This window comes from Doryrhamphus excisus, chromosome 3, assembly GCF_030265055.1.
Source record: "Doryrhamphus excisus isolate RoL2022-K1 chromosome 3, RoL_Dexc_1.0, whole genome shotgun sequence".
NCBI classification, from domain to species: domain Eukaryota; kingdom Metazoa; phylum Chordata; class Actinopteri; order Syngnathiformes; family Syngnathidae; genus Doryrhamphus; species Doryrhamphus excisus.
Window position 1 is genome coordinate 22,806,149 of NC_080468.1, and position 22,906 is coordinate 22,829,054.

The 22,906-nt window shown below is 39.3% G+C and overlaps 1 protein-coding gene across 19 annotated transcripts in view; it reads right to left on the bottom strand.

Moving 5' to 3' along the window:
• The window catches only part of LOC131124906 (adhesion G protein-coupled receptor L3-like), a 172,720-nt gene that overhangs the window by 53,269 nt on the left and 96,545 nt on the right, over positions 1–22,906 (bottom strand). For all 19 annotated transcript variants that reach the window (XM_058065882.1, XM_058065878.1, XM_058065876.1 and 16 more), the window contains exons 8-11: positions 9,871–10,224; positions 6,244–6,347; positions 5,926–6,111; positions 3,919–3,957 (exon numbers count right to left, since the gene is read on the bottom strand). In XM_058065882.1, coding sequence (XP_057921865.1) covers positions 3,919–3,957; positions 5,926–6,111; positions 6,244–6,347; positions 9,871–10,224 — 683 coding nt within the window. The remainder of the gene's footprint in view (positions 1–3,918; positions 3,958–5,925; positions 6,112–6,243; positions 6,348–9,870; positions 10,225–22,906) is intronic.

Genomic DNA, 22,906 nt, shown 5'->3' on the forward strand with positions numbered 1-22,906 from the left:
CATTCAATTTTTAAACTTTAATAATGATTTATAGCGCAAGAAAAGTATTGCACAAATCAGCATTAACAGAACCAATGTTGGAATAGTGGTTAACTGTCAATATGTACCAAAATATGTGTTTTAAACAATTAATCTGATGTATTTTCAGCATCTTTGTGTTATTCAGTAATGTATGCATCCTTAAAGAAATAAAACATTACATTTTTAAACTTTAATAATGATTTACAGTGCAAGAAAAGTATTGCACAAATCAGCATAAACACAACCAATGTTGGAATACTGATTAACTGACAATATGTACCAAAATATGTGTTTTAAACAATTAATCTGATGTATTTTCAGCATCTTTGTGTTATTCAGTAATGTATGCATCCTTAAAGAAATAAAACATTACATTTTTAAACTTTAATAATGATTTATAGTGCAAGAAAAGTATTGCACAAATCAGCATAAACAGAACCAATGTTGGAATAGTGGTTAACTGTCAATATGTACCAAAATATGTGTTTTAAACAATTAATCTGATGTATTTTCAGCATATTTGTGTTATTCAGTAATGTATGCATCCTTAAAGAAATAAAACATTACATTTTTAAACTTTAATAATGATTTATAGTGCAAGAAAAGTATTGCACAAATCAGCATAAACAGAACCAATGTTGGAATACTGATTAACTGTCAATATGTACCAAAATATGTGTTTTAAACAATTAATTTGATGTATTTTCGGCATCTTTGTGTTATTCAGTAATGTATGCATCCTTAAAGAAATAAAACATTACATTTTTAAACTTTAATAATGATTTATAGTGCAAGAAAAGTATTGCACAAATCAGCATAAACAGAACCAATGTTGGAATAGTGGTTAACTGTCAATATCTACCAAAATATGTGTTTTATACAATTAATCTGATGTATTTTCGGCATCTTTGTGTTATTCAGTAATGTATGCATACTTAAAGAAATAAAACATTACATTTTTAAACTTTAATAATGATTTATAGCGCAAGAAAAGTATTGCACAAATCAGCATATGCAGAACCAATGTTGGAATACTGATTAACTGCCAATATGTACCATAATATGTGTTTTAAACAATTAATCTGATGTATTTTCAGCATCTTTGTGTTATTCAGTAATGTATGCATACTTAAAGAAATAAAACATTACATTTTTAAACTTTAATAATGATTTATAGTGCAAGAAAAGTATTGCACAAATCAGCATAAAGAGAGCCAATGTTGGAATAGTGTTTAACTGCCAATATGTACCAACATATGTGTTTTACACAATTAATCTGATGTATTTTCAGCATCTTTGTGTTATTCAGTAATGTATGCATCCTTGAAGAAATAAAACATTAAATTTTTAAACTTTAATAATAATGATTTATAGTGCAAGAAAAGTATTGCACAAATCAGCATACGCAGAACCAATGTTGGAATAGTGGTTAACTGTCAATATGTACCAAAATATGTGTTTTAAACAACTGATGTGATGTATTTTCAGCATCTTTGTGTTATTCAGTAATGTATGCATCCTTAAAGAACCCATGACAACAAAACATTTTAATCTCGTTGTGAAAAATAAAATTAAAAGGCGTAGTCCTATGTTAGCTTTGTACTCGGACAGCATTTGTTTACTGAAAAAATCCATAAGTTTGGTCTCTGAAATATCGATGAAAATGTTAAAGGACCAATCTCATGTATTGTTAGGCTGTTCCCCCACACTTACGGCACCACCAAAATACAGCAAATTAGCTTTTTTACCCCAAGAACGTCCACATTTTTTATTTTTAAAGTATCTATCAGTGCTCAAGTGCATGTTGTAACTACCATATAACTTATTTTGGCCAGTTTTTGTACTTATCTGGTGTGAAAAAAGATGAAAAATGATTTCACTGCAACAACAGAACCAATGTTGTAATTGCAGTAGGGCTAAAATGCTCAGTTGAGTTCATTGTAAACATATATACGACGCCAAGTGTAACATGCAGGGCTATCTCACCAAAGGCCGGGGTAGTTTTAACATTTTAAAGCGCATGCAGAGCTGGATGAAACTGCTGGATGCTGACCACTCAACAAATGGATCGTGTCCTCTCTAATAAACAGCTTATAGTTACGTCCATATATGGTAATGCTAATGGTTTTATTTCATTTGAACATACATCAGATTACAATTGAATGCATCACATAATCAGTTCACAGTTCCACATGTCCAAAAGGAGTAGGAAGAAGCAAAGCTTATTAAATCCTACCCCTCCATCTGGTACTTTTACAATCAGTAACTGTTACATTTGTTCACTTCCTGCTTTCCATAATACAGTTTAATGTTTTTTGTTTTTTTTAATAATGTACCTGGTACCGAAGTACAAGGTGATATGAGCATCCAATGACATAATGGGTACCATAGTAACTGTCAATATAGTGATATATATAGCACATCTATACAGTACACATTTAGGGTGGTTAGCCCCCCCGGACTTTTAGGTAGACACTGGCCCTACCCCACCTCCATTACGAGCCGCCTCTTGTTAAAAACTTGCACCTTCCGCCTTGATAAGGAGCAGAATGTACCATTACACCAAGAGACTGACAGCAGAGTGGGTGAATTTTGGGATTTTATTCCCTAATTGGTGATACGGCTTCGGACATGGCAGCAATGCACATATGGCCCCCCCTTTCACACTATGCCCCTCTACTATGGATCACGCCGCTTGTTGTGCGTGTCAGGAGGAGCGGCTATGACTGTTCCAACTTGCCCTCTCTGTTGTATTGTGCCTGCAGCAGCATATTTCTAGTATTTTAGTTTTCATAGTTAAATAAGTGGGCATCAATCGGCCGATTATTGATCTTCCCACCTGGAAAACTCACGGTACTCCTGATAGCTAGTCCATCAGTGCATTTGGCTGCAATGTAGGGGTGTTGAATATCCATTATTTGTGGAAATAAATATATTTCTAAATATATATTCATTCATTTTCTACCACTTCTTCCTCATGGGGGACGAGGGGGCTGCTGGAGCCTATCCCAGCTGTCTTCGGGCGAGAGGCGGGGTACACCCTGGACTGGTGGCCAGCCAATCACAGGGCACATATAGACAAACAACCATTCACACTCACATTCATACCTATGGACAATTTGGAGTCGCTAATTAACCTAGCATGTTTTTGGAATTTGGGAGGAAACCGGAGTACCCGGAGAAAACCCACGCATCCACGCATGGCTGAGGGTGGAATCGAACCCTGGTCTCCTAGCTGTGAGGTCTGCGCGCTACCCACTCGACTGCCGTGCCGCCCGATTAATGAACATTCCAAGTTATTTTGAAGTGATTGTAGCCAAAGATATGATATGGCAGCGAGATCAACATGGACACCACCTTCATGTTTTGCCATGAGTTAATTCTTGAACTCAATAATTTTTCTCACCATTACTGCTTTTCTTTTGATTATAGCTGCAAAGCAACCCAAAATGAAGCTAAACTAAGTTGTTAGAGCTAGCATTGGATAAAGAAGGTAGAAGATAGCTCAAAATGCCAGGAATCACGACATCAGTGGGGAAAAAAAAAAAGTTGTGAAAAGATGCTGAGTACAGTCTTTCCGAAAATTGGGACAAGCATGCATTATGTATCACGGCCAATCATAGCATGCCAGGACTTTCAGCTGACTTGGAATTTTGACTTACTAATTTAATTAATGAGGTCATACCACTCAAAAATGCCACTTTTTTGCAAAGGGTTCCAAAATTGTTGTGTCTTGTACCACTTTTTGGCAACAAAATCCATCGGTGGAAATTGGCAGCTGATATACATTGGCATGCTGGAGCCTATCCCAACTGACTTCGGTCGTGAGGCGGGGTACACTCTGGATTGGTCGCCAGATTGTTTCAAAATTCAAAATATAAGTCAAAGTCCACATACCTGAACGTAAAAACGGCATGATCGCTCTCTTTTCTGCAGCTGCAAAAAAATAAAGAAAAGTTGTTAGGAGTCCAAAGGAGTACTAAAACAAAATCACAGATTATAACAGAGCTCTTGAGGCTATACCGAGTCTGAATTAAAGCCCATTCGAAACTCCATCGCTTTTTGTGCCATTTGCCACACAAACCTCCGATTCTGATATTGCATTAGCGAGGCATGTGCTAAAGTCCTCGGCCATCTTTACTGCCACTAAAATCTCAATAGGGACATCTGTAGCAGAAAAAAAAACAACAACATTGTGGAACAGGTGTTATCCTTCGCCGCTTCAGCAAATTAACTAACAGTGGACAATTTGCATTTCACTGCTGATTGCTTCTCTTTCAGCTAACTCAGCAGCAAGGAAGTATTTTGTTTGCGCGCTCTATGCCAATGCATAAGAGACCTTTAATGGACCATGCACAGAGCTTTTAATTTCAGTGTGGAATAGAATAGAACATAAGTCTTTTCTATGGTCATTGTGCCATCACATGATGAAATCCAGATGTGGAAAGTCATCCCCAAGACCTAAGACTCGCTCTGGTTTGTTGCAAGTTACATTTTGGCTTTATAACAAGGTGAACTTTGACCTCAAGCCACCTCCTCAAGGTTCAAGACAACAACATTTTATCATCTCATTGGTTACTCATGTCCTAAAAGTTCATTCATTCATTCATTTTCTACCGCTTTTCCTCACGAGGGTCGCGGGGGTGCTGGAGCCTATCCCAGCTGTCTTTAGGCGAGAGGCGGGGTACACCCTGGACTGGTCGCCAGCCAATCACAGGGCACATATAGACAAACAACCATTCACACTCACATTCATACCTATGGACAATTTGGAGTCGCCAATTAACCTAGCATGATTTTGGAATGTGGGAGGAAACCGGAGTACCCGAAGAAAACCCACGCATGGTCGAGGGTGGAATTGAACCCTGGTCTCCCAGCTGTGAGGTCTGCACACTAACCACTCGACTGCCGTGCCGCCCTCCCAAATAAATATTCATTCATTTTCTACCGCTTTTCCTCACAAGGGTCGCGGGGGGTGCTGAAGCCTATCCCAGCTGTCTTCGGGCGTAAGGCAGGGTACACCCTAGACTGGTCGCCAGCCAATCACAGGGCACATATAGACAAACAACCATTCACACTCACATTCATACCTATGGACAATTTGGAGTCGCCAATTAACCTAGCATGATTTTGGAATGTGGGAGGAAACCGGAGTACCCAGAGAAAACCCACGCATGGTCGAGGGTGGAATTGAACCCTGGTCTCCTAGCTGTGAGGTCTGCACACTAACCACTTGACCGCCGTGCCGCCCTCCCAAATAAATATAATAAATGTAAATAAATGAAAAAGCTTTATCCTTTATACTTGACTAAGTTTACTGTGGGGTTACATGGGGGACGAGTGGTTAGCACGCAGGCCTCACAGCTAGGAGACCGTAGTTCAATTCCAACCTTGACCATCTCCGTGTGGAGTTTGCATGTTTTCCCAGTGCATGTGTGGGTTTTCTCCGGGTATTCCGGTTTTCCAAATCATACCTATGGACAATTTGGAGTTGCCAATTAACCTAGCATGTTTTTGGAATGTGGGAGGAAACCGGAGTACCCGGAGAAAACCCACACAAGCACAGGGAGAACATGCAAACTCCACACAGAGAATGGGAATTGAACCCAGGTCTCCTAGCTGTTAGGTCTGTGCGCTAACCACTTGTCCGCCGTGCCGCCCTCCACCAAGTTTAAAGATAAAAAATTAATTTTTTGTTTGGAGTTACTATGACCTTGTCCTTTGACCTTTAAAGAGCCTGGTTGTCTAATGAGAGCATCATTGGTGAAACATACGCTACTCCAACAAACAAGGAAAACTGTAGGAATAATGGTTAAATATCTGCAGAATACCTGGAAAACCCTCATCAATACTTTTATTTTGTGATAGTACTGTGATGTGGTGTACGTGTTTTTTTCCTGATACCTTGTTGAGGCTCCGGGCCGCGCTGTCTTTGCCACCGGGCGTGAGGTTCCTCAGCTGGACATCCAGTAGATCCACCAGCTGCACCATGGCTCTCACTGTGTAGACAATATCCCCCGCCTGAAGGTTGCTCTTGGTTTGCTCTGCTAGCTCTCGGGCAATCACTGCAGCTGTCTCGCCAGCTTTAAGCTGCGAGAAATGACAACATTTTATTGCGACACTGCAGAATGCATGAATGCTGTCGAACCTTTATGCTAGTATCCCAACCTTTAAGATTTTAATTGGACGTATTCGAGACAAGGAGGTAACTCGGAGGCATACCTTCTGGCTGATGATGTTGACCCAAAGGGATGTACAATTGGTGAAGTCGGGCCCCTGGGGGTCCCAGTAGCCCTCAGGACCCATGCAGGAATACGACACCACGCCTAGACAAAAACGAAAAACAGGAAATTAAGTGTTGCGTGGTTCATAACAAGATAGCGACAATATTTTGAATGTACCCATATTAGAAGTTTTACAGTAAAACGGATTCCTACCACAGTACATAACATCTGTGAAGATATTTTCAATGCACTTGTATTACATGCTGTACGGTAAAATCAGTCTCAGCAGTGGTGCCTTGGTTTACATTCATTTATTCCAGTTGACTTCGGTTAAGAGGAATGGTACACCCTAGACTAGTCTCGAATACTTTTGCAATAATTTTATCCAATATCGAAATCATACAAAAAGTGTAGTGCACAAAAATATACTTTAAAAAATATTTGGAGTGCACCTATATTGGAGACTTTATGGTAAAAAACGGTCGCTACCACAATACATAAACAAGATTAGAGTCCATATAGGATAGACTCTAACATACCCATTACCCGGAAAGGGACTCCAGATATTTGAAGTACACCATATTCTAAGCTTTACGGTAAAACTGTAATTTTCAATTTTCAATATTTCAAGTTTCAATTCAAAACATTTTAAAAAACGGGCAAGCGATTTGATGATAATGTGTTGAATATAAGTGTATCTCCAAACAGCTTGAGTGCCTTTTGAAGAAAACTATGTGACCCCGAACAGTTTTACTGTAAATCTTACAATATAAGTGCACTCCAAAGCAGTACCTTTGAAGCATGCGTACTTCACATGCAGTATTATGAGTGACCTTGAAGGATGGACTGTGGTAGCGACCAGCAACATAACATAACGCTTCTTAAATCTTAAACGCCTTCATAGCGTACACCAATTTTTACATTCAGGCTTTGAACATGAGTGCACTGCAAACATCTTGAGTGCCTTTTTTTTTGCGTGTAGACGTCCCCTCGCCACATGACAGTTCAAATTTTGCGACTCAACACTTCAAACAGGTTTTTCAAACATATAGTACATTAATTTATTAATCATGCTGTTTCATGGCTGACTATGGCCTATTAGATGACAAAAAGAGCCATATTTGAAACTAAATGATCTTAAAATGAGACAACTTTTCTTCAACTTTTGGTAATGGTAATGGTAATGGTTTTATTTCATTTGAACATGCATCAGATTACAATTGAATGCATCACATAATCAGTTCACAGTTCCACATGTCCAAAAGGAGTAGGAAGAAGCAAAGCTTATTAAATCCTACCCCTCCATCTGGTACTTTTACAATCAGTAACTGTTACATTTGTTCACTTCCTGCTTTCTATAATACAGTTTAAGGTTTTTTTTTTTGGTTTTTTTTTATAATGTACCTCGTACCAAAGTACAAGGTGATATGATCATACAATGACATAATGCGTACCATAGTAAGTGTCAGTATAGTGATATATATAGCACATCATGACTGGTTCAAGACTCTTCATCCCACATTCCAAAAACATGCTAGGTTAATTGCCGACTCCAAATTGTCCATAGGTATGAATGTGAGTGTGAATGGTTGTTTGTCTATATGTGCCCTGTGATTGGCTGGCCACCAGTCCAGGGTGTACTCTTGCCTGAAAATAGCTGGGATAGCACACAGCACACACGCGACCCTCGTAACGATAAGCGCTACAAAATTAATGAATGAATAAACCACGATAAAAGAGTTTTTACTGTATATACTGTTGCAGGTTGACACTTTTACCGTAATGTTTACAATAGAAGTGCACTTCAAATTATCAATAGTGCCTTGGATGACATTTGGAGTGCATTTTCTAGCCTTCGCAGTAAAAAACAAAACAAAATAGCTCCTCGGTACACTTTCATGATGCAGCTTTGATGACATTCGGAAAATGATGGAAAAGACACAAAAAGCCCCCCCGAAATCTTTGTTATTGATTTATGTCATGCACGAGGGCAAATATGACTCGGAAGCGGTTTTTAAAAAAAAGTTGACATTAAACTGTCCTTGCTTGGTTGCTGGAGGCTCAGACAACGTGCACTAACACATAAATTTTGATTGACATATAATTTCCTTCCCCTGTCCACCTTGGACAGCCTTATGTTTGATTGGTTCATGAGATAAGGGAAAAAAGGAGGATGGAGGGGGAGGGGAGGGTCTTCACTTGGTCCTATTTTGAGCTTGAAAGCTGGAGGAGACGGGGGACTGGGGAAAGAGTGGTGACAGCGGGTGATGAAGTTGGGGCCGGGGGTTTCGAGGAAGTTTCAAAGCGGAGAGAAAGAGAGAGAAAACGCGGGTTCGACTTTTTGCCTTGTGAAGAGCAAGTAGCTTTGAAGAGGATGGAATGTATGCGCTCCGTCTTATCTCGCCTGTTAGCAAGGTCTCGGATGGTGTTTCCCATTAATGAGGACCCCGGATTGGAGTGTCATTCCAGACATTTGACTTTTTTTTTTTTTTTTTTTTTATAGAACACTTCTCCATCCAACAAACAAACCCACAATATGGAGGTTTCTAGGCTAAAAACTCAGTCGTTGCAGACTTCTTTGTCTTCAAAGTCTCCTTTTCATCACCAATTCAATCCAGGGCGCCCTATGGCGGTGGAAACAGCCTCGAAAATAAAAACGTTGTGAGACTTCCATTAATTTTCTTGATAAAAATGCCAAAACCCTCGATATAACAAAAATAATACACAATTGCTCACGACCAATGGGCACCCTTCCGTTGTTTATGATGCTCTATATTTATATGGAGCATAAAAAAATGTCGTAACTTTGTCAAAATTAACGACAGACATCATAATTATTCTCAAGTACAAGCATGCAAATCTGCAACTAACACACAAAAAAACATCAGACAACTGTCAGAATCATAATAAAACCTATATGGGTTGATGCCTTTTGTGTTCCAATATTCATGACGTGAATGTCATTGAATTATTTATCAATCAGTGTGATCAGTAAATCAGGTTCCAAAGGTTAGCCTTATTAATATTGTTAACTGCTGTTTAAAATAGTGTGGGAAAAAAAAAACATGTCATATCAAAATTGTACAAAAAGATAAAATTTTTGGTATTGTTACAAATTTACAACTTTTTACACAATCCGAAAAAAATTGCAACCTTTATTATGTGCACAAAAAAACTACAGGACAAGGTAGAATTTGCCTTTAAGACCAAAATTACAACACTGACGTTTTTGGAGTTACATTGGTGTGAAAAATAGTTTGCTCCCTTCCTTATTTCTTATTTTTGTGCATGTTTGTCAACACATACATGTTTCATATCATCAAACAAATTAAAGCAGGGGTCTCAAACATGCGGCCCGCGGGCCAAATGTGGCCCGCAGGACACTAGTTTGAGGCCCCCGCCTTGATATGAAAGTTTAATGTTAGTTATTATTACGTTTGATTAATGTTCATGTTCAAGGTTAAATAGCTGTTAATAGTTATCCTCCCTATCCGTGTGGAAGTGGTAAGTTTTTGGCTATTTAAGTTTAAAGGAAATAACTTGAAGGCTACCGTTAAGGTCGCTAGCTCTCTAGTTTGCGAGTTAGCATGTGTCTCAAGACCAAAAACACCAAAATAGATCTTACCTGTGGTTCCAGAAGGACAGGACATCTTAGCAACCATCCCCTGCCTCGTCTTGGGCCAAGAGACATCCATCATGACCAGGGGACTGCAGTACTCCACCCTGGTGTTGGGAAGCCTGGAGGAAGGCGGCGATCGTTCATCATCACTGCCGGAGACCGAGCGTCCCTCGGAAGTCTGGAGCGGAGGAGAGGCCGTGGACGTGGCTCTGGGCCACTGGGCGGTGGTGACAGGGATTCTGGTCGTGGTGGTCCTTGCTGGTGTGGAGGTGAAGGTCGTCGTAGTGGTGGTGGTGGTGGGATGAGTGGTTGTCCTCCTCGTGGTGGTGTCCATGTAGACCATCACAGAAGAGGAAGACTCTGGTGGGGAAGAGGCAAAGAACAAGATGAGATTTTTATATACCCGTATTTTGCAAATTAGATAAATAAACTAAAATATTGGCGGTAGAAAATGAATGAATGAATACATTTTGTTACATTGCAATTATAATACATGTTTTAATTGTCTTCATATTTTGTACCACAATAGTATTATTATTCCTTCTTTATTATTCTATATTGGCCACTAGGTGTCAGTGTTTGGTGAGACAAAGGCATGATCGTCAGAACAGGAATTTATTGCATGTTTAAATAATTTCACAACACGCATATTATGGGATATTGTTGGAATCATAACCCATGACAAGCTAAAACTCAACTCTAAACCTCCGATGTCACTTCCTGTCACATTTACTATGATACACACAGTCTGGAGTTCTATTTACCATTGATAGATTAATTAATAATTAGATAGTTAATTAATTAAATAATAAATAATATAATAAATAAACAATAAATAATAAATAATAAATAATAAATAATAGTGGAGAATAAAAAACATTTTTTTAAAATGTGGATAAAAATGTGAATGCAACTGAGGCACGACACAGCAGCCTACCACCACAACTTCGAAAATAATGCTGAGCAAAAAAATTCTGTAATTGGACCTGAATTTTCATGAATCCCGCACAATGGATGCGTTTTTGAATGTCATTGCAAAATAATAAATAATAAATAATAAATAATAAATAATAAATAATAAATAATAAATAATAAATAATAAATAATAAATAATAAATAATAAATAATAAATAATAAATAATAAATAATAAATAATAAATAATAAAGTGGAGAATAAAAAACATTTTTAAAAAATGTGGATGAAAATGTGGATGCAAATGAGGCACGACACAGCAGCCTAATAAATAATAAATAATGTGGAGAATAAATTGATGACATCAAATATGAACAATGTACAGCGTAAACATTTGCAAACACATTATTATTGTTATTATTATTAGTAGTAGAAGTCATAAAATTTGTATTATAAATTATTATTATTATATATTTTGTTATTTTATTAATTAACTACAATTGTTATTATGATACTGTATATTATTATTAATATTTTCATGTTATTTTTACATGAATGTATTAACTGATTTATGTGCTTTTTTGTAATAGCCTTCTTATTATTATTATTATTAATATCGCTGGTCGAATTTTACGCCATTTTATGAGCTTTAACAACAATCATCAATAAGTAGCAAGTACAAAAAGTCTTTCTTTGCTAACTGAGACTCCTACATGCTGACACGGGTAGTATATTAATGAAAAACTAGCTCAAAAAAGGGCCTGCTCTTTATTAACCCCATAATTATGATAATGCATTTTATATTTGAGGAGTAGTGACCTCATATAGACCGCATCCGCCTGTTGGTGAATAGAAGCACCTAACACGAGGCTGTAATTGAAAATGGGCCCAGCTGCTGCTAAAATAGCAAAAAGAAGACCCGTGAGGTCAGTGAAGGCAACAAGGCCAGATAAGCCAGCAGCTACATGGTGTGCATATGAGCTCTTTGTGATAAGAGAATTATCACAATAGTAGTCGTGGTCAGGAGGGGTTATATTTTGGTGAGGGTGTTTTTGTCCTGGAAAAAAAATGCTGGCTTAAGTGTTTCCATATTTTAAGATGTTAGTCACATTCATCACTTAAGCAGCTTATGAGCAAAATACAATTACAACATTATTGGATTATCTCAACTATGGTGAAAGTTAGCCTTCAGGTTTTTATAATTTGGATTGGACCAAAATTGTGGAGGGAAAAACTGTAAAATTCATATGCACATGCATGACCAGATAAAAATACGTGTCTTGTGTTGACTTTTTATCGTAAGAACGGAAAATAGTCCGTCAAATGTGTAATCAATTGACAACAGCTCGTCACAGGCTAAGCCTATCGCTCACGTTTCAATCTCATTCGACTTTCTGGCATCTTTGTTTACACATTTTCCCCGGCTCTCACCGCTTCTCTGGGGGCAGCTAGCTAGCTCGTTTTTGTTCCACGGGCAGGCGATAAGTGGCTATCATGTTCAAGTGTCACTTCACAATCTTGTTCTCTGGTTGTGATTTGTCAACATTTAAAAAAAAAAAATGTGGATAAAAATGTGGATGCAACTGAGGCACGACACAGCAGCCCACCACCACAACTTCGAAAATAATTCTGAGCGAAAAAATTCTGTAATCGGACCTGAAATAATAAATAATAAATAATAAATAATAAATAATAAATAATAAATAATAAATAATAAATAATAAATAATAAATAATAAATAATAAATAATAAATAATAAATAATAAATAATAAATAATAAATAATAAATAATAAATAGGAGAATAAAAAACATTTTTAAAAAATGTGGATAAAAATGTGGATGCAACTGAGGCACGACACAGCAGCCCACCACCACAACTTCGAAAATAATTCTGACCGAAAAATTCTGTAATCGGACCTGAATTTTCATGAATCCCACACAATGGATGCGTTTTTGAATGTACATTTAATTAATGCATTTTCAAGCCAAGTTTTCACTTCAGAGCTTGCAATTTCTCTAACTTTCTTTGAAGTTGACGTGGCTGTCTGCGAGACAGTGGGATGCTAATAATTACAGTGTGCAGAGCCTCTTCAAACAATACAAGTTATCATTTTCTTAATAAGACCGAGCAAAGAAAGACGACTCACAGCTGGAGGTTAATTCAAAGTCGCCGGGAAGCCACGTCTGGAATCTAATTCCATACTTCTGCACGATCCCGTTGAGTGCACAGCTAGGTACATTATTCTTTTTTTTTTTTTTTTACAGATGACGTCCATGGTCCATGTGTGCATGTTAAATATGCCCGACAAGCCACCAGAGAGCGCTGGGAGTTGAAAGTGTCCTTGAGCAAACTTGTCTTCTGTGTCTTTTACAGCAGATTAGCACAAAAAAGGGGGGATGAGGATAAGGACTGGGGGTGGGAATGCTAAGAGTAGACACAGTCCACAGCCGCCATCACCTTGGAGACAAAACAAGGACATTTTGTTTTGCCGTCTCCATATCCCTGAATCTTCCCTGGGACCTAAAAAGCATTTCAATTAGACGACTTCCTGTTTAAATGAGGGACTGGACAAATGGACGTATTGGGTTTCATATGAAAATACAGTCCCAATTTTGTACAATTCGGATGTTAAAGGGGACCTATTATGCTTTTTAGCACTTTTCTGACCTATAAATGAAGTTAGAATGTTTCAGATAATGAGGTTTGCACATTTGGAAGTGAGCCTTTAAAGAAGTTTGGGATGGCTCAATACGCTCGGTTTCAAAAGGCAGTGATAAAACTGCCCTTTTGCGATTTCACAAAGGAGCGGAATTCCTTATATGGGCACAACGTACGGGTATGAGCCATGAAAATGAAAAAAATTACAATTTTAATGCATTGCGTCAAAGCAAAGCATCCATTTATGCCTGCCGGGGGGTGCTGCAATGACATCGGCCTCCCTCTGGGCTCCTCTGGCTACCTCCAGTGGACAGAAGCAACATTGCAGCGCCATCCATCCATCCATCTAATTTCTATGTCCTCCACTGAAATGCTTTACTGCGATGCAAGACATTATGGGAAAACTTTAAAATCATTGTTTGTATATTTCTCAGGTATACCTTTTGAGTATTAAGTTGCTGTGTGATGAGTTTAGAGTTCTTTGTAAGTTGACACTGTGAGTGCTATATTGAGTAATGACCTCCTGTAAATATCCAATTATTTCACAAGCTCACTGTGAGTTTTTTTTTTTTTCATAGCTCATGATTGGCTCCAGTCAGTTAGAGCTGCCTGGTTCTCACAGACTCATAAAGCACCACAGTATGTAGTTTTATGCCATTTTATGATGTGAACATGTGCAGCTTACATTATGGTCCGGCTTATATATGTACAAATTAATTTATTCATTCATTTTCTACCGCTTTTTCCTCACGAGGGCCGCGGGGGTCTTCGGGCAAGAGGCGGGGTACACCCTGGACTGGTCGCCAGCCAATCACAGGGCACATATAGACAAACAACCATTCACACTCACATTCATACCTATGGACAATTTGGAGTTGCTAATTAACCTAGCATGTTTTTGGAATGTGGGAACATGCAAACTCCACACAGAGATGGCCGAAGGTGGAATTGAACCCTGGTCTCTTAGCTGTGAGGTCTGCGTGCTAACCACTAGACCGCCGTGCCGCTTAATGTAAATTAATTATTACAAATTAATTATTTCCTCATATTTATGAGGTGCAGCTTATAGACTGGAATGGTAATCAATTCAATATTATGTCTAACGGGACGGGGAAGAACCCTGTGTGAATGTTCTGAACTCCTGTTTTCAGGCATTGCGCTTCATTTCAAAGCCTTTCCAGCAGAATTAATTAGGCTGCCTTTCAGTATCCCAAGGCGTTTGGCTCCTACAAATACATAAACCGGCTCCATTGTGCTCCAGGAGGTGTAAAAAAAAAAAAAAAAAAAAAAGCACCTATTATGAAATGATCCTGCTCTGTGTGACTTGCCAGAAATTTTCGCCGAGATCAAACGAGGAGTAAAAAGGTGCTTTGGGGGGGGGGGGGGCAAAAATGAATTAAAATGTGAGCGAGGGTAAAGTGACTCTTCCAGCCTTGTGCTGAACCCAATTAGATACTAATTTGACTATTTCAACCTTTATGCACAGTTACACCTCCGATTGGCTCTTTCACACATGACGTGTGACGTCATCCATTAACACTTTTAACATCCAAAGTCGGTCTCTTTTATTCTGGCATTGGATGTAGCTTAGATTGAACACTTCAGTGTATTCATGAAATGAATGGTTTTCGCACATGCTGATTGGTAAACACAGGAGACTCCATGAAAGCATCGTCTCCTCATGTCATTAAACTCAAATGCTGCAAGGTGCATTTATATATTTATATATTTATATTCGGCACACCGACTGCATACTCATGACCTCCATAAATGCCTTCTCAAGTCCCCGGGATGAGAGCCGGGGAATGAGAAATTAATTGGCAAACAATGCATAGCCGCCACCCATTATGGCTCTCATCATGTCAGATGATATCCAAGCATTACCGCATGTCTGGCTGCATAATTTAACCCCCCCCACCACTCCTTCCATCACCATCCTCCCGCGAGTGATGGATTTGTGAGCCTGACACAGATGGCGCCGTTAAATGACAGCACTTTTATCATTTTATTTTCCCAAGCACTTTCCCCCGGCGGCGTCGGATGACAGAAAACACACAGCGATTGATAAGCAATTCCATTACGCCGTCCTTTAAAGTTCTCGTTACAAGCAATACACAACACATATTGTGTTATTTTTAATGCTATAATTATTGGCGCTTTTTTCCTGTTTCGGCACTAGAAGGTCAACAGCAGCAATAAATGGACGTAGGACTCTTGTCTGCAAATGTACAGACTTGGAAAAAAAAATGCAAGAATTAATAGAATAAGTTATGCCAGGGGTGCTCATTAAGTCGATCGCGAGCTACCGGTCGATCGCGGAGGTGGTACTGGTCGATCGCTGGTCGATCGCGGCGTGACATTAAAAAAATATCATCCCAGCATCAATGCCGTCACTTGTTTGATATACAGGGCAGCCATTCAGATGACAACTGAATGTTGCCCTTCGGGCGACCAATCAAATCAAACAACGTCTCTAAGTGCAGCAGAACTTACGATGTCAGCCTATCATCCATCCCCGTTACTTGATTGACATACAGGACAACCAATCAGATGACAACTGAATTTTGACCTTTAGGTCACCGCTCATGCGTAAACAACAATGCAAAGTGCTAAGCTAGTCGGCGAATTGCGAGAATTTAAAGCCCTCGCTAAAGTTTATGGTCACTAAAATGAGTGAAGGAGCTGGACCAAGTAAAAAGGCAAAAACTGGACCAAGTAAAAAGGCAAAAAACATATCACTTCCATACGGATATGGAATATTATACGGATATTATGATACGGATATTATCCATGACTCATAAACATTTGGAAGTGTGCTTGAGGCTGGCTATCAGCAGCTACTGTCCGGACTATGCATCCCTGGCTGGTTCAATTCAGTGCAAGTCATCAAAGTAAACTCAGGTAATTACAAAAAATGTTAATAGTTAATTATGTGTGTTTTGCAATATTGGCTCATTTGGTTATGTAAGGTACATCAACATACATTGTACGTACAAATAATCCTCAATACATTTGAAAATAAATAGATGTTTTGCATTTTTGTAGTGGGTAGATCATTTTGACTCGGTCATTTTAAAAGTAGCTCGCATGCTGAAAAAGTGTGAGCACCCCTGAGTTATGCAATACTGTCGATAATGGCACCAGTTGAATTGACCTTTACCAGTGATATATTACACACTTTTTCAGGGTGTTTTCCAGCTCAATAAACCAAAATGTATCCTGTTTAACTCTCAGGATCCCACGACCTCGTACCCACGATCCGTGCAAGAGGAGCATAACGCCGTAGATGGTGTAGAATAATCTTGGAACCTCATGGGCGATGAAAATCAGTATCATGAAAGTCAGCAAGTGGACAACCTTTAAAAGGCCAACACAAGTTTGACTTTCCCTCTCGAAGATCAATATTATATTCACAATAAAGTGGGCAAAAACATATTTTTGGATTTGGAAATTGTAACTGCATAGGCCTTAGGCCCTTTTGATTTTTACTACATGTAAATGCGTAAATGATACAATGATTAAATTAATTAATTATGATAAGAATTTGTCAATATAGTGCAAAGTAGCACCGTTTTCATGTTGTATATTTTCGAAGGGCTGCACAGTGTACAAGTGGTTAGTGCGCAGGCCACACAGCGAGGAGACCCGAGTTCAATTCTACACTCGGCCATCTCTGTGTGGAGTTTGCATGTTCTCCCTGTGCATGCGTGGGTTTTCTTCGGGTACTCCGGTTTCCTCCCACATATATGAAATTCATACTTTTATGCTATAAGAGAGTTTAGACATTTTTACACACAAAAAAATAAATTCTAAAAAATTCCATCCATCCATTTTCTACCACTTATCCTCACTAGGGTCACAGGTATGCTGGAGCCTATCCCAGCTGTCTTCGAGCGAGAGGCGGGGTACACCCTGGACTGGTGGCCAGCCAACCAATCACAGGGCACATATAGACAAACAACCATTCACACTCACATTCATACCTATGGACAATTTGGAGTCACCAATTAAATTAGCATTGGAATGTGGGAGGAAACCCACGCATGCACGGGGAGAACATGCAAACCAAGCAGAGATTGGAACCCAGGTTTTCAGAATCTTCTGACATGCTAACCACTTCACCACCGTGTGACCCATGTTGATACCAATACTAATAAAACAAAGATTTGTCTTAAATGTAAACATTTTTTGGAGCCTTTCTACAAAATTAGAAAATACATTAAAAAAATCTCAGGGTTGCACGGCGGAACAAATGGTTACAACACGGGCCTCACAGCTAGGAGACCTGGGTTCAATTCCGGGCGCGAGGCGGGGTACACCCTGGACTGGTGGCCAGCCAATCACAGGGCACATATAGACAAACAACCATTCACACTCACATTCATACCTATGGACAATTTGGAGTCGCTAATTAACCTAGCATGTTTTTGGAATGTGGGAGGAAACCGGAGTACCCGGAGTACCCACCCATGCATGGGGGCGAACACACAGAGATTCCCAAGCGGAGAATCAAACCCAGGTCTTCCCAATCTCCTGACTGTGTGGAAGTTTATAGTTTAAAGTCAAGGTAAACTATAAAGGTAAACACAAAATTACATGAAAATGCAACAAATGCATGCCCTCAATATGGGCATCCCTGATATCATAGTTGGCTCTTCTGTTGTAGTAAAATGCAACCCTGTTTTCATTTTTTTAAATATTTTTTGTGGATTCTAGGCTGTCTGTCCTTACTGTAATTTTGCTACTTGTCCCCATGTGGATGGTGCTTCTCAGCGTTTCCTCTGCACTCGACATGTGTCCCCCCCCCACCCCGCTGGGGGAACCCACCAAACACTTACCAGCTAAACTGATAACAGTGTCTAAGCCATAAACGTTTGTAAGAAGTGGGGCTTATACCGTTGGCACCCTCCTTGCAACCACGCTGCATACTTGAAACCAATGCATACTAGCTTGAAGGCTAAGCAATGTAGGCTACATGCTTATTAGTACTTTGTGCATTTCCTGTGACATGCCAACACAACGTGGCTTTAATGCAGGAGGACCACAAGCAGCTTCTGTTACTCATGCTACGTTTTCTTTTTTTTTTTTTTTTAGCCTGGATACAAGTAAAGGCTTTGTTTGTGCCTCAGAGGCTCTTTCATAGCATCACACACTACTCAGTCCGATGTAGTTGTTGTGTAAATGCTTGTATTTTTACTCATATTTAAATATAACATCCGATAATATATAGAACACAATAAAAAGGTCTGTTCCAGGGTTAATCTAGCACCCTGTCAAATGGAGCAGCTCTGACCTAAAAAACAACAAAGCCTTCCTGTCACATAGAGCATCTTTGACTTGCAAGTAAGTGCTTAAAAAAAAACGCCCAGCGCTCTTGTTGTCCCCCATAGAGGATCTTCAGTTGTATAGCCCTGCAAAAGCAGCAAATGAACATGATGTAAAAACTAAAAAACTGTGCTGCACTGCAATTTATGACTTTTTTATGGATCTCAGCAGATTAAAAAAAAAAAAGATAATATCTAAATATCACCCTGCTGCTGTAAAAATAATACACTCGGCCAATAAATGCCAGGAAAAGCTATCAAAGTGAAGACAATAAAATAACAAGAAAATAAGTTTTTTTTAACTACTCCGCTAAAGTAACTTCATGATGCATTAAAGTCATTTCTCTTTTTTATGTTTGTCCCTTCTTCTTCTACAATATTAGTAAGTAGGGGTGTAACAGTACAGCAAGGTACTACATACCTCGGAATTTAAGGTCACACACACCATAAAACTGAGTACAATTCTAAAATATCACTTCCTGTTGATCGGAATAGGAAGTGAATGGCAGAGCTCTGCTTTTCTATTGGACACCCAGGATAAAAGGAGGTGCGGCATGGAGAGCTGGAGATCGGCTGGAGAGTACCTTAAAGGGCAACTGCACTTTTTTTTTTTTTACTGTATTTTGCCCATTATTCCCAATCCTTATGTGAAACCTTCCCTTTTCTGTGCATTCTAGTGTGAGAAAATGAGTTAATATGAGCTAGCTAAAAATGGACGTCATTGTAAACAGCAATTTTGACACAAAAGCCCTCACAAAAAAATCAATTCACATAACTTGTATATTTACTAAGCCACAGCGAAATTGTTATTCTAGCAGCTAACATGAAAAAGTATATTTAATAACATGACGCATTATTTTTCTACACCGTGCTACATAAAAAAAAACAAGACATGTTCTGCAAATTGCCCCCGGCCCACACTTTGGTGCCCATAGTTAACCACAAAGGTCGTGGCGGTGCTGGAGCCTATCCCAGCTGTTTTCGGGCGAGAGGCGGAATACACCCTGGACTGGTCGCCAGCCAATCACAGGGCACATATAGACAAACAACCATTCACACTCACATTCATACCTATGGACAATTTGGAGTCGCTAATTAACCTAGCATGTTTTTGGAATGTGGGAGGAAACCGGAGTACCCGGAAAAAACCCACGCATACACGGGGAAAACATGCAAACTCCACACCGAGATGGTCGAGGTTGGAATTGAACTACGGTCTCCTAGCTGTGAGGCCTGTGTGCTAACTACTCGACCCCCGTGCAACCCTACAGTAAACTTAGTCAAGTATAAAGGATAAAGCTTTTTCATTTATTTACATTTATTATATTTATTTGGGAAGGCGGTACGGCGGTCTAGTGGTTAGTGTGCAGACCTCACAGCTAGGAGACCAGGGTTCAATTCCACCCTCGGCCATGCGTGGGTTTTCTCCGGGTACTCCGGTTTCCTCCCACATTCCAAAAACATGCTACGTTAATTGGTGACTCCAAATTGTCCATAGGTATGAATGTGAGTGTGAATGGTTGTTTGTCTATATGTGACCTATGATTGGCTGGCCACCAGTCCAGGGTGTACCCCGCCTCTCGCCCAAAGACAGCTGGGATAGGCTCCAGCACCCCCATAATATTAATATTATGATAGAGTACAACTACTGTAGGAAGTAATAAATTAACTCTGCCTAATGGACTTGGCATCTACAATGCAACTCTGTTCCTTCTCAGCAATAAAAGCAGCAGTAAACACAACATAAAAATATTATGCAATTATTGTGCAAATTGTCTCTTCTCTTCGCTTCACTTGTCAGGATGATTCGCCTGCAGATGCTGCAAGTTAGGTGTGTTTTTATCGGTGATCAATGCTCCGCATGGTTTACACAGTGCCTTGTTCTCCATAACATCAAACGCAAAATGTGTCCTTCTGTGTACTCTTGTCATTCTCCCAAGCGTAGACATATTGCAGTAGTAATTTGTTACAAAATACCAGCATATGGTAGTGTTTTGGCAGCGGAAAGTCCATCATCCCAACCTCACAGAGACAGCAATTCTGATTGGACCTCGCTCTTGTTAGCAGCTTGCTTATACATAGAAAGAGGAACCGAAATGTTATTGAATTCAAGAAGGTACCACTGGTACTGAGCAGATATTTGGGGATGCTTTACTAATACCGAAATGAACATAAACAGCACTGCAATCTGTACTTATTATACAGAATTATTATTTCCATAAATTGACAAAATTGTTTTTGTTCACACAACACAAGCTAACAGGTATGACAAAAAAGTGCAAAAATATTGGTCTTTTACAATAAAAAAAAATTCAGACTGAACAGCATTGCTTAGTTCGCTTAAAGCTAATATTGTAATTAATTATTTTGTAATTAATTATGATAAGAATTTGTCAATATACTGCAAAGTAGCACCATTTTCGTGTTGTATATTTTCCAAGGGCTGCACAGTGTCCGAGTGGTTAGTGCGCAGGCCACACAGCTAGGAGACCCGAGTTCAATTCCAACCTCGGCCATCTCTGTGTGGAGTTTGCATGTTCTCCCCGTGCATGCGTGGGTTTTCTTCGGGTACTCCGGTTTCCTCCCACATTCCAAAAACATGCTAGGTTAATTGGCGACTCGAAATTGTCCATAGGTATGAATGTGAGTGTGAATGGTTGTTTGTCTATATGTGAATGTGTTTGGCTGACAGCTGGGATAGGTTCCAGCACTCCCGCAACCCTCGTTGTTGTTGCCGGTTTTGGTAGTCTGGGGGCAAACAACACCCCATCATTTATGACTGGTCACTTCAAATGCAAGTCAGTGAACCAGGGCTCGACAATAACAATGTACCGATGGCCCGGGGCAAGTTAAAACAAAATTCGGGCAAGTAAATCCAATCAGTGATATTCCCGTCGGGCAAGTGTACTTTGGAATGCCATACTGCCAAGAGTTTTTTTTAAAGCGGTTCTTGTTGGGTGTTGGTAAAACACGGACTGAGTAATTCCGGTGGTAATTTGCAAAGCAATCCTTGCAAATCTTGAAATGGACCAATCAGAATCGTTTATTTAGACCGCGGTCCGTAATCCACAGTCCGCGTTTTACCCACACCCGTTGTTCGCGATCAACCAATCAGCGATCGTTTGACTACGAAAACATCCGTCATGGCGGCGCTGCCAACATCGTCTAATTCTGAAGGAAACAGCAAAAGGTGATGAAGCAGTGCCTCCTAAACAAGTATTTTATTAGCGGCAGCAAATCAAATGATGGCAAAGGTGAGTGAATCACATTGCTGTGACAATTTGAAGTGGTCACAATGAAACACCACCCATTAGATCCAATACCAAGTGCTGATTTTGCACAAGCTACAAAATCTAGCGCTTCCATTTCTCTGTGGATTTTTCTCACCTTTGCTTCACAAATTATTGTTTGACCATTGAGCTTTTTTTCTGGATTAAAAACACTTTACTAGTACACAAATGTGTCTATTCAATAATGTTTCATTGTGGTGCACAACTTATAAATATCACTGCTTACTACGACTACCATGTGTAAAGTATTATTTATTTCATTATTTGATTTATTTGAGATTCTCATGTGATGCCACAAAAAATTACATGATATCATTATGGCAGTCTTTTCATTTTACCTGGGGCAAGTTCGGGCAAGTAGTTCTCACCTTAAGGATTCCCTATGGGCAAGTCATTTTGGTTTTTAATGTAGAGCCCTGCAGTGAACCATCACAGAGTACTCAAAAAATGTTCAATAAAATCATAATTTCAATATATATGTATTTTCCGCCTTATGTAATTCGTGTTATAAGTCACATGCTAAAACACACAGCCAACAAAAAAAAAGCAACGGAAGCAAAACAGTGAGTTTTGTTGAAATTTACTCCACTATTTAATAGAATTTTTCGCCATTAACCGGGTTCAGCTCTCAATCAATATAGTGCAAATAATAATAATCATATAGTGTGGCCGTTCAGCAATGATTCCTGCTTTCGCGAAAACTCTGACAACAGTTAAAGCAGATACCTTAGCCCGAGCATCCACCCCCAACGTATGTACTGTACCTTTGACGTGTTGCTTTCTGATTGGTTTACTGCAGCCGGCGTACGTATTACATCCTTGTGTGAGCGGGAAATGGTCTGACAGTCAATCAAG